The sequence below is a fragment of the Pseudorasbora parva genome, chromosome 20 (genome assembly GCF_024679245.1).
Source record: "Pseudorasbora parva isolate DD20220531a chromosome 20, ASM2467924v1, whole genome shotgun sequence".
NCBI classification, from domain to species: Eukaryota; Metazoa; Chordata; class Actinopteri; order Cypriniformes; family Gobionidae; genus Pseudorasbora; species Pseudorasbora parva.
Genome location: NC_090191.1, coordinates 28,723,587 through 28,736,238, shown reverse-complemented (window position 1 = coordinate 28,736,238; position 12,652 = coordinate 28,723,587). Strand labels below are relative to the sequence as shown.

The 12,652-nt window shown below is 36.1% G+C and overlaps 1 protein-coding gene across 1 annotated transcript; it reads right to left on the bottom strand.

Annotated features, from left to right (window-relative positions):
• Window positions 1-709: 709 nt before the first annotated feature.
• Window positions 710-10,922, bottom strand: chpt1 (choline phosphotransferase 1). Its single transcript, XM_067428415.1, has 8 exons — window positions 10,496-10,922; window positions 6,854-7,001; window positions 6,424-6,565; window positions 6,248-6,332; window positions 4,529-4,660; window positions 4,183-4,341; window positions 3,978-4,103; window positions 710-1,337 (listed from the first exon to the last, which is right to left on the bottom strand). Exons 1-8 carry the CDS (start codon window positions 10,733-10,735, stop codon window positions 1,221-1,223), a joined length of 1,149 nt encoding a protein of 382 aa, XP_067284516.1. The 5' UTR covers window positions 10,736-10,922; the 3' UTR covers window positions 710-1,220.
• Window positions 10,923-12,652: the final 1,730 nt, after the last annotated feature.

Sequence of the window (12,652 nt, the reverse complement as noted above, 5' to 3'; positions counted from 1 at the left end):
TTTATTAGCCCTTTGGGAGGAGATGATTCTAAGCAGGCAGAGATAGTGCATCATAAAACAGGCACAGAGGATCAACACCCCCCAAAATCCCTCTTAGCCCCCTCCAAAAAAAAATCTTGTCCCTGTTTTTAACACACAGCCACAATCCTTGACAATTAAGTTCTTTCAATTATTATTTTTGTTTTAAACAGGCTTGACTTGATTTCACACTTAATTCAGTCCAATTATTAAAATAAATACATACACTGTAATCACTGGACAATCACAAAAAGTTTCCTTTTAATTTTTAAAGCTACAATGGCTGTTTGGGCAAAGTTTATTTCTGGATCTTATTGTTTTATGTAAAGTCTCGCAAGATCTACAAATAGCTGCTTTTTTAATGACAGTAAAAATCCTAAATGGTAAAAATGTTCTGTGGCGTAACCCATTGGCAGTTTGTCGACTATATGAGGTCTAACAAAACGTGATGCTTTTTTTCCTCAGAGATCAGAGGTATAAAAAGGGATCTAAATTAAATTATGGATATTATATGATGCAGAAAACAGGCTTACTTAAAACAACAACAACAGAAGATTATTATTTGGTTGCCCAAACTGCAGTTGTAGCTTCCCTTTTTTGTTTAAGATTGACAAACATAATTAAACCCCCAAAAACTGTGCAAATCTATTCTGATGAATACTACAGTGATACAAAAATGTTTCCCCCCCCATTGATTATTTTTTTTGGAATTCATAATTTTGTTCTTATCTTTTCCTTTGACCAAATGCTTTGGAAGAGGACATTTTTCTTAGTGGACTTTTTGGCCAATTCAGCTTGATTTCCCAACCATTTCCAATGTATCCTTTTAAATAATACTAATAATCATCTATAGTTCTTTCCAGTACAAAATGAACCATTTCAAGGCAACAGAAAACTTGAACTTGGCTAAGTGACTCTCTGGCCCCGAGGCCATGTTTTGTACATTTTGTTGTGTTGAAACTTTTTCTTTTGATCCAGTGAGTTATTCTAGTGTACAAGAGTGTGGTTTAATACAATACAAGCTGGTCTTACTCGAGATGGTCTGGTCAAACCTGGCAAAACGTTCAGTTCTGTTAGTTTGTGGTGGTCACACTGTCAAGGCCGTTGCGGTTTTGGTTGGTGGGGTTCTCCTGCTCTAGCTTGAGAAGCGGGACGACGTCTTCATTCTTAGACCCCGCTTCCTCCTCCCGCCGGGCAAATTGTCAGTCTCTGTGGGCGTGGCCCTGTGGGGTGATGCTGAAAACCCGGATTCGTAGGTGGGAGGCGATTTGCAGGCAAAGGCCCATGCAGTAACGCACCAGATCCAGCAGGGACAGCCCCTAAACAGTGATGGAGAAGAGAAACTAGTTTTGTTTCGACTCAAATGTTATTGGGTATGGAAGCTTGTTTCTGTCACAGAATTTAAAAAAAAAAATTTGTATCTCAGAATTATGACATTCTTAATCAGAATTGGTAGAGAAACTTGCAATTGACCTATCGGCAAGCCCCGCCTCTCTTAGTTACTGTTGCTAACTCTGACAAACAAACGGAGTTGCTAACTATCAGCTTTCAGTGTGAAAACCTTCTCACGAGGAGCATTCAAGCGGGACTTGAATATGTCATGCATGGATATATAAAAGATTTTAAAATAGAAATGGTGGGTAACGAGATGAGTTTGGAAGTGAGAGTTTATAGATCACAATGCAAGCGTTAGAAGCCTCATGTTACAGTAGCCACGATTGCAGATGATAACATCCAGGACCCTGTTTATGTACCACAGGGTAAGACTGAATTCATTTACATTTAAACAGTTTAATATGGAGATATGGAGGCACTGAAATGTAGACCTTCGTTTATGTGTTTTTGACCTACACTGTAGCCTACATGATGTGAGAACAGTTAGCTATTTATGTTTGTACGTTAGCATGGACTCACTAACTTAAGTTGTTACTTAATGAGAGTATGGCGACCAGAAAATGGGATTGGGACCAGCTTCATTGGGAATTGGAAAAAAAAGCCTAGAAATCTAGACGCAACCTGGCGCAAGTGTCGTCTAGCAACTCTCAATAGCTGCAAAAACCAAACTCTGGTCAGGCCAATCACATCGTGTATAGAGTCTGTGGGCTTAACATAATGACGGCAGAGTTGCGGAGGTTCCACGTGCTACTTGTAAATAAAGAAGCGGGCGAACGGCGGCATTTCGAATCAGCTTTGGCCGCGACTCTGGAAGACTTGAAAAAGAAAAGAAAAAAGAAAAAAGAACAGCACTGAAGTCATTCTTAAAAAGGGAAGATCTGTTCGGGGGGTTTCCGACCAGATGCAGCGACGGTTTTAGTTTTAGTCAACTAGCTCAGCTTCACCTTCGTTGCTCTGGTTGGTGTAGCGCTATCCTATTGCATGCAGAGGGAATTTGAAAGACAACCGTCTATCCCGCCCCTCGGATTGAGCCCTGTCAATGGTGTGTTCCCAGACCAAACATCTTGATGTGGGTCTGGCTTGTCAGGCTAGGAAAAAACTAGCAAATGCTGGAATGTCTAACTGAGGAACGAGGACTCTCTGAGAAAACAAAGGAAATTAACATCTGAACTGTCCCTCATGCACCATTCGAGATACAAGGCTCACCTCAGTATCACCTAATCTACATCTTTCTCTGTTGAACCCCTCTCCCCAACTCCTACTTCCTCTCATGCTGAGGTCACTGAAAAGACACCCAAAATCTATTTGATTCAATGCCAATCCTCATGATACAGTATTATATGTGTTTGATATCGCTTGAAATGTCTCAGTGAGACTAGTACGAAGATCTCATCCCCACAGAAGCTAACCAAAAGATAATCAATGTTTTATGAGTTTAGGCGAGATATTTTGATGTGTGACGGGTGTGGTGTGCCTTTTGGCCAAATGTTCTCTACCTCCTGCTGTCAATAGAGGTGTATAGGACTTGATTAATGCAAATTCCCATTGTGAACTCATGTTTACATTTGAAAGAGTTTTGGGTATTTAAAGTAAAATCGGGTCGGGCCGAATCTTTATATGGGTCAGCCTTTAACGTTGAGTGTTTCCAGACACTCAGCGTTATGTAATTTTTCAGAGTTTTTGATGTTATGTATGGATTATATTTGAATAGATTACGTAATTGGCGTTAGACATTTACCTGTCTATTAATAAATTTGTTACATTTTTAATTTATTCTGACTTACTCTGGAATTATTAACAATCTAGTAGATTATGAACGGGAATAATTTCAACAAAGGGTTAAACAGAATAATTAAATGTGTAGTTAGAAAATATAAATGACCAAATAACCAATTGGCATCCTAACCTAAATTCGAGGTCATAATAAAATGGAGTCAGATAAAGATTGGAATTAAACCTCTTTGCTCATCTGAAAAGATTGAACTCGAGGCGACCTTCACCCACCAATCGTTAGCCTCTATTGGGACAATTTAGGCGGACTGACAGAGTTGAATACTTAGGGAACCAGGTCACTGCATCTGCCACACAGCTTAATCCAAAGTAGACATTTCTTTGTGTTTAGGAAATGGAATAAATTAAATTCCATTGCCCATCCTCTCAGGATACCTGGACATAGATTTACAATTTTTGTAGCATAAACTCCATCAAACCAATGAGAGCTTCGGATCTTCTAATATTTCTTTATGGAACTGAAACCTAAAGATGTCTGATTTCCGGTCCTCATGAAACTGATACTCAACTGCTATTGGCTAATCTATGTTCGCAGGGAGGGGCTTACCGATAGGTCAATTGCGTGTTTCAAAGTTTGAATTCTGGAAAAAAGCTCAAAACTGACTTCTTTTTTTGTGTGGTAATTGTGAGTTTATATCTCAAAATGCTGAGAAAAAAGTAAAAAATTACCTTTTATAAAAAAAAATTTAAATTCTGTGGCAGAAACAAGCTTCCATAAATAAACACTGAAGCCGTTTCAGTGCAGGTTTGACCTGCTAACGGTTCTGGCTCACCATGGCGATCCAAAGCACGATGTGTTCATCAACGAAGCTGTTGAAATACTGATTTAGGAAGAGGAGTCCAGGACCAATGAAAGCTGTGTCCGGAAGATGAAGCTCACTCTTGGTCATGTGGGCCACCTGTAGAGAAAAGCATACCTGAAAACACCTGATGCATTTTGAATAACTGTTTAAGGAAAGGGTGACGTGAAACACTCACCACCAGCTTATTTGAGATCTTGGCGATCACCATGCCAAATGTAAGGATATAGAGGCAAGGATGGTGCTCAAAAAGCTGACTGGAGGACTTTTTAAAGATGATGAAGGCAAGAGTGAGGATGAGGCTGATGTGTAGACCAGGAGACAACACACTGGTGTCCTGAGAAAGATGTGCACTGTTAAAGTTACAGTACTTTTTTACAAAAGAGCTTTTATTGTTGAACCTTGCAAAGGAGTTATCATATGCACTAAGCTAAAAAAAACATGAGTGCAGTAGGAATCAATGCTTTTAAACAACAAAAACAACAAAGACCGCAATGGTCCATGCACTGCTGGAGTGCACTTACTGCGACAGTTGAGCCGTTTTTGCCCACTCCACCATTCAGGATGATGTAGAAGTAGTTATAGGTTGAATACAGGAACCCACCGATGATGCCGAGAATTGGAAAGGTTTGCAAATTCACACCAAGAACAGGCAACTGGGTGAAACATATGAGAATGTATAATATGAGAATAGCTGTTAGTTCGTGTCTCATGTGAGCAGGGATGCTGGGAAGGGGGCGAGGCTGAAGCTCTGAGCATGCTTTACAGAATAGGTTAGAAAAGAGAGATGTGCGTGTCGACATCAACTGCTGTTTTCTGTTTTTTTGGCAAGATCATGTATATGGGTGACTGGTAGCCATGGTAGCAGTTTTTACCTATATTTACCTTTTCACAGTCTGTCCTCAGACAGGAGGCAAAGAGCAAAAGACAGAAGGTTTACTTAAAGAGCACACTTAAAAAGGGGGCTCTGTCATGATTTACAGTTAGGGAGGATTTTTAATTTTTACTTTTTAAATAAATTATCTATAATATTTAATAGCCTGTTGAACCGTTTTAAGTAATGTAGACTGGAAGAACCCAACTGCATGTCACACTGCAATTGAGGTTATTATTAAATGATGATAAATTATATTTATTTACTATATTAACATTAACTAAATATATTATTTATATTATTATAATATTAGTATTGAGAATAAACTTGTAAATAAACAAAATACTGATATTCTAATTATATTCTTAGATATAACTTTCTATTTACCTAAATTTATTTTATTAGCATTATTAATGTTAGTATTGTAAAAAAAAAAAAAAAACATATAAATAAACATGTAAATTAATTAAAACTAATAAGATTTATATTATTATAGTTAAATAAATGTAGGTAAATGTAATATATATCTATATAAATAATAATTAAATAAACCAATACCTATATTCGATTTAAGCTAAAGGTCTTGGCGATCTTTATATTTTTACATTATATATTATATTAGATTTACCTAAATGCATTATTACCTAAATGTTATTTTTATTATTATTATTATTATTATTATTATTATTATTATTATTATAGTATTGTTAATAAACAAATAAACATATAAGTAAATAATATTTGTATTACACTTATTATATTTAAATACATTTAGGTAAATATAATATAAATCTATATCTATATAAATATAATAATATAAATATTAGTTTAAAATTATTTACATGTTTAGTTTATTCACAAAACTAACATTATAATAACAATTAAATGATAGGTAGGTAGGTAGGTAGGTAGTTAGGTACCTAAATGTAATGAATTAATATTTTTATTACGTTAGTATTGTGATTAATCTCGTAAATAATTAACAATTATTAATAAAAAGATGTGAAATCGTGCATGAGGGGAAATTATTGTTATATATATTGATAATTGTATTGTCACAGCCCTATTATGCATATGGTTTGATGCAAAAAAAAAAAAAAAAATGTATTAAATTTAAATTAGTAGGCCAGAAACATTATTAGCTGATTTTGATGCAACAGTCACTAGTTACTTACAACTATCATCAGCAACTCTGCAACAAGTCGTAGACATGGAGTGTCTGTGTTTTCCATTTGAAACCACACTGTGATTGACAATGGACTTTACCAGTGTAGACTGTTTCAGTGATTTATGGATTGAACGTTATGGCAGAGAAACTTCCGAGGTTCAGTGAGATGCAAAAGTCTGTTAAAGAAGGGTAATGACATACCCTAATCTCCCAAAGATTCACTCCTCCGAATGCTGTCATCACATACATGATGATAATAGCAATCTGGACCTCGGTCACGTCGACCCTGCAGAAACCGTTCGATAATAAAAGCCAGACATCACACAGACAGGTTCAATGAATTCAGTCAAAAATAAGCCGTAAATAGAGGCACTCACAATCCGAAGCGGAGTGTTCCAGACACATATGTCTGCCAGTGCGCGCAGAAAAACATGAACATGCCCACAAAGCCACAAAAAAACATCCAGTTAGGGTAAGCGCCGATCCCACAGGATATACACGTTCCCACGGCAACAAACACTAAGAGAGCAATCCAATTAGAATGCTGTTAATATGTATAGACATAAATAAACAACAAAGGCTTAAATCTACTGCTAATCAATGAACATATCCAATATTACCGTATTATTGTAAACAGTAATACATCTAGGGTGTTGCTAGGTGGGTGCTTACTAGGCCAATTTAAAAGAGGTTTGTTCAGATCACTAACTTTAAGTATAAACAATAGTAATACTGATGGTTGCTTGAGAAAGCACTACTAAATGTTACTCATAACTAAAGGACGAAAGGTTGTCTGGCTGGTTATACCTGTTGAAACTGCGTCACAGCCATGGTCAAAGAGCTCCCCAAGAGCTGAGCTGCTATTGGTCCGCCTCGCCTGCTTTCCATCAATGGCATCCAGCGATTGGTAGATGAAGAGACCTAAGGCGCTGAGAATAAAGGCCCAACCTGGAACCTAAAAAGGGTAGATATGAAGAAAAAGATAAAGGCCAAACCAACATTAACTAAACAAATTTTGAAGACCCAGTTTTTCTTGTTTGACTGGACTTAAACCTAATGAGAGATTTAATGAGATCTTTTGATTTAGATTTGTATATTTACTTGAAGTTTCCTACATTCAACCACTCAAGCTTGCAGCTCTCTGATGCCAAAAGACAAAACAAAACCTCAAACTAAACTTTGACCTCTAACTGTAGATATGGATGTTTGTATTATTTTGTGCAAGACTGAAAATAAAATGTATCAAGGTTAGCAAACATGAACACAAAGGAACTTTTTTTTATCGTTATCTCCTCTATTTTGTCATAATTTAATTTGCTTTAGAGACTATTTTGGAAAGAAGCATTTAGAGCCATACATATTATTCAATGGTTACTGCAGAGTGATAATAATCAAACAATATAAAGGAAAGAAAATGTAGCTACAAATGTGAAATGATTTAAACTAAAGGCATAATTGTCTACCCTACATTGTTGCCTCCTTTAATTCAGTTTTAATTAGTTTCTTTACAGGCCTAATTTTCCCTATTATTCATTTCATACCTCTAAAACATTAAGATTAGATTGGAAATATAAGATTTTGCATATATAAGTGTACATAACATAGGTGTAATAATAAGAGAAGTATGAAGAAAAAAAATACTATTATAAAGGCTGTGAATAACCAATATGACATTGTGGAGTGCTTTGAAATGACTTATTATCATGGATAATGCAAAATGAGAAAATGGTGTGTGTGTGTGTGTGTGTGTGTGTGTGTGTGTGTGTGTGTGTGCATGCGCGCATTACCCATGTCCCCATTTTTCAGAATGCTTATAATAAATCATACAGGATCAGTTTTTTATTTTTGTTTTGTTTTGAGATAGTAAAAATGCAGAATGCTTCCTGTGATAGGTAGGTTTAGGGGTAGGGGTAATGTAGGAGGATAAAATATACAGTTTATACAGTATAAAAACCATTACGCCTATATATATATATATCACTTGTACAACTGTCTTTGTGAGGACCGGTATGAGTTTTATACCATCGGAGTGAGGAAATTTTAGCCCGTCCTCACTTTCTAAGAGCCCTTTAAAGGCCTGTTTGAGGGTCAAGATTAGGCACTTAGTTGTAATGGGGAGAGTTTGAGTAAGGAGCTAGATATTGCACTGTGTCAGTGAATGTTCTCACAAAGGTGTGTGTGTGTGTGTGTCTCCATGTTTTTCTGTCTCAATGGGGACTTCAAACTGAATGCACACTGACTCACTGACTGGGACTGTGGAGACCTAAATATAGATTTTATTAAATGCCGAAAGTTTTGTGAGATGGGTAGGGTTAGTATAAGGGGACATAATATACAGTTTGTACAGTATAAAAACCATTACGTCTATGGAGAGTCCATACAAAGATAGCAACGCGTGCATGTGTGTAATAGTCTGATATGGGCAAAGGTTCATGTGGCCTACTGGGTCGATTTCCCAGAGAGCCTACATGTAGGCCATCTGGCTTCATGGCACATTCACAAAACAGAATAAACCCCCTGCGTGTTTCAAATGCATCCCTTCAGTACTTTTCATTTAGCCTTTAATGTATTAAATAACTCTTCCTGTTATGGCTGTGACTATGGATGTGATTCCTAAATCTATCAGGTTGTTGTTAGGACAACAGGACACAACTCAATTTCAGGCCTATGCAGTTACATGATTAATGACATGCAGTACTGTATAATTTATATTATATTGATCCTGATACTATTAATTAGAGATGATGGTTGTCATGCAGTCAGATGAAATGTGGCCCTAAATATGTCGATTAAAAAAAATTGATATGTGTGTGTTATCTGACCTCCTGATGCCTTTTCTTTTAAATTACACAACGCATGCTACTTTTCAGATGTTTGGGTTTGGTATGAGTTTTTAAAAATGTTTTTGTCCAAGTCTGCAATTATTTGAGTAAAAACAGTAATATTGTAAATAAACACTTATCACTTTGAGTAGGCTATATTTTAAACTGTAATGTATTATATTGATGTAAAAAATGAATTTTCACCATCATTATTCCAGTCCTCAGTGTCACACCTTCAGGAATAAGTTTAATATGATTTGGTGCACACACACAAAAAAATGTTTTTAATATTATCCACGTTCAAAATGGTTGTGTTGCTTAAATAATTTTGTGGAAAGTGAAAACTATGATAATGTTTTCTCCCCAGGATTCTTTGATTTAAAAAAGTTTATTTTAAATGTTTAACTGTCACTTTTGAAATCTCTACTATTTTTACCATATTACAGACTCCAAACTATTATTATTATTAGGTTTAGGGAAAGAATTGTTCCAGTTATCTAATTTGATTCATAATAATACAAAAGAAAGGTTTAGGTGATAAAAGCAACATCACACTCATAATTGTGCTGTAGTAGTGAATATCATCACAGTTGTAATTATCTATGGCTTTGTGCTAATATTCAATACAGCAGCTCTTGCAATAGTGCTTAATTATAATATTATGTGATTATGACATTAATCATATTATCACGTTGGGCGGCTTGACCAATAAATTTGTCTCCGGGTCCAAGTTCACTCTAAACTCCCTTTATCTGTGTTCTATCCTGGCAACAGGTGGGTTAAAGTTGTGCATTCAGCAGCAATCTCCAGAACTGTGTAGCAATAAACACAGGAATCTGGACTTTGCCAGTAGACTATAGTCTATGATTCTGGAAATATGACAGACAGGGGTACTGTGACATGTGGTCACAGTACAGCCCAGAATCAGATAGAGAGGGTCAACAGCTAAAATAACAAACACTGGCCTGTACAGTCAATAAATCTGATAAAGCTGCTTACTACAACTTTTAAGCTTAAGTGGTGACATGTTGCATGTAGGCTACATACTCTAGTAGTAATAACCGTGAATTCTGCATAGTTACAAGTAGCCTAACTAACCATAAACTAAAACCTTATCTTACACAGCATGTAGGCCTACATGTAGTTGAATCCTTAGTACCCAATTGAACTGTAACAACGTCAACTTAAAATGAAGGGTTACACTTAATTTTAAGGTGTCATTGTTACAGTGTAATTACATATTTAAGTACTGAGTGGTATTAACTACATTTATGTTAGGATTAGGCTTAGGTGCGTGTAATTATGCATAATTTACTGTTATAACTATGGTAAGTACATGTAACGTATGTAACAAGGGCACTGTAAAATGAACTGTTACCACCCAGGTTCAAAATACATCAATTCACGTGAATCTATAAAACAATGTGCAACAAGAGACAATGGCCAAAATGCACAAACATGAAACCGCGAAACGTTACTTTTGTATTTATAGTCTTTGTTCAGCACCACTGACAGCAATGGCATCCTTAACATGCGTGTTTATTTTTAAATCTGACGTGGCAGGGCTTTTAAATAGAATGAAGCACGTAACACTGTCACTCAAAGTTTCGCTCGCGTCTGAACTCACCTCCTCCGTGGCCGTGGGACTGTAATACACGAGAATGACCGTCGTTAATATGTTAATGAGGAGTCCAATGATGGTCAGTGTGTTCGGCGCGACCCACGTCGGGATCTGCTGGACCAGCCAGTTCCAGTATATCTGGCAGGGCGGCTCGAAGAGAGAGCGACCGGCCGCGCTGTACTTGTGCTCCTCCAGGCGCTTGAGCTGGACCGCGGACAGCGGCTCCGGACACGCGCACTGAGGCATTATGATCGCTCTTTTGGCAGGGTCAGTGCAATGTTTTGGTCCTAATCCCCAGGTGTCCACTTAGAAGACGACATTAGCTTGCGGTGGTTATGTGTGAAGAGTCATTTTGATGAGCGGAACCTGACAGACTCCTCCGTTCCTAATAGTTGAACGCAGATAAACATAGAGGCGCAGGAAACTGCGGTCCGGAAGAGGACACAGCCGGGAAATTTGAACGGCTGCGGTACCGCGTCTGACCACCAGGGGCGCAGATGTTGATGTTCTAATTTGCATTGCATTGCATTGCAGGCAGTCTTGTCTTGTTTGCTAAATCTATTAAAACCCTTTTCTCATTTAAATGAAGCTGAAATAAAATATAGTTATAAGATGAAAAAAAAAACTTATTTCAGTCTAATTTTGGTTTAAGTTGAATTACTAAAATAACTAATCCTCAAATAAATAAAAAGAAAATTTCTATTAGCTACAATTTAACGCACAATGTGTACGATTTTTGGATTTAAAAACCCAAAAACAATACAACAATATTATATATTTTGTTGACTTGTGAATATTCCAAGAATATTTAAATCCAGAGAAATAATACATTTTAACCAGGACACAGACAGCGTGTCTTCTATCAATGACATCCATGTTACCCCCGATTTCCTCAATTTATTTTGTTGACCCATGTAAACACCTCAGGCTCAGACACCTAAATATATTATTTATCAACAGAAAACAAATCATTGTTATATAGCTCAATGCAGTTAATCTTATTGTTTAAATCTCGTTTTCTTGATTTACCGCGAGTACCATGTTTTACCATGCCTAATATTGATCTATCTTACTGCAGTGTGCAACAAGTGTCTCATAGTAGCTGCTGAGTGAATGCACAGAGTGGCATTAAAACGTTACTTTTTAAACACACTCAAGTGTAGGCTATCTAATAAGAAAAAACAGCGCTGAGTCACCCCACATACACATGACTGGAAAAAGCAGAAGTGGTCGTCTGTGGCATAAAAGCTCCACGAAATCAAGGCGACATCAAGCTACGCCTTAGTTTTGAATAAGCGACCTCTAGCTGCAAAAAATTACATATTGTGGCTTTAACAGATAACTAACAGAAATGACAAAAGCACATAACAAAATTACTAATAAAATTAAAATATAAAAATAAAAGTTAATTCACAATATTAATAACTAAGTAGTTTATTAATATGACTAAAATAAGATTTATTTCTGGGGGTAAGCAGGTACTGACTGACACCTGTCATACCCACCCTCATATTTCTAATCATAGAGGCGATTTGACCCAAATTAAGGCTTGAGCCCTGGCAAAATAAGCCAAAACCAAAAAAAATATTTTTTGTAGTAGTAGTAGTTGTAATTTAATTATATGGGTTTCAACAGAGTAACCACAAAAGTTTGGTTACATTCATGGTGTGTATTTTCACCTGGCAATAAATAAATGCTAACAAAGAGTCACAAGTTGTTTTGGTAACAATATAGCAACGATACACCTTTGCATTCATTTTGGATCACTATTGGTCAAAACAAAATACTTTTTTGGTGTGTTCCAATTTCTGTACACTCAAAAAGATTTATGCATTTCAATTAATAGTAAAATTCCATCAAACTGAATTTAATAATCCATATATATTTAAATTAAAATTAATTATTCAATTAAAATATGCAGGGATTATTCCATTCAATTTGATGGATTTTTACTATTAATTGAAATGTGTAAATCATATTTAAAAAAAATTAAATGTACATATGGACTGCCTTTTTTAGTAGTGTCTTTACACTGGAAATTCCAAAAAAGATAAAGTGTACTTTAAATACCTATTAAATACATTTAATTAACTGAAACTCAAATATTTAGATAACTAGACTTGAATATCCAAATGATTTCCAGAAGGTTACAAAAGAAAAGGG

Excerpts from the sequence above, each read along its gene's own strand:
- chpt1 (XM_067428415.1), bottom strand. The coding sequence starts at position 10,735 with ATGCCTCAGTGCGCGTGTCCGGAGCCGCTGTCCGCGGTCCAGCTCAAG. Across the intron at positions 7,002-10,495 it reads GTCCCACGGCCACGGAGGAG|GTTCCAGGTTGGGCCTTTAT; the intron begins GTGAGTTCAGAC and ends TACCCTTTTTAG. Across the intron at positions 4,661-6,247 it reads TGAATCTTTGGGAGATTAGG|TTGCCTGTTCTTGGTGTGAA; the intron begins GTATGTCATTAC and ends TGTTTCACCCAG.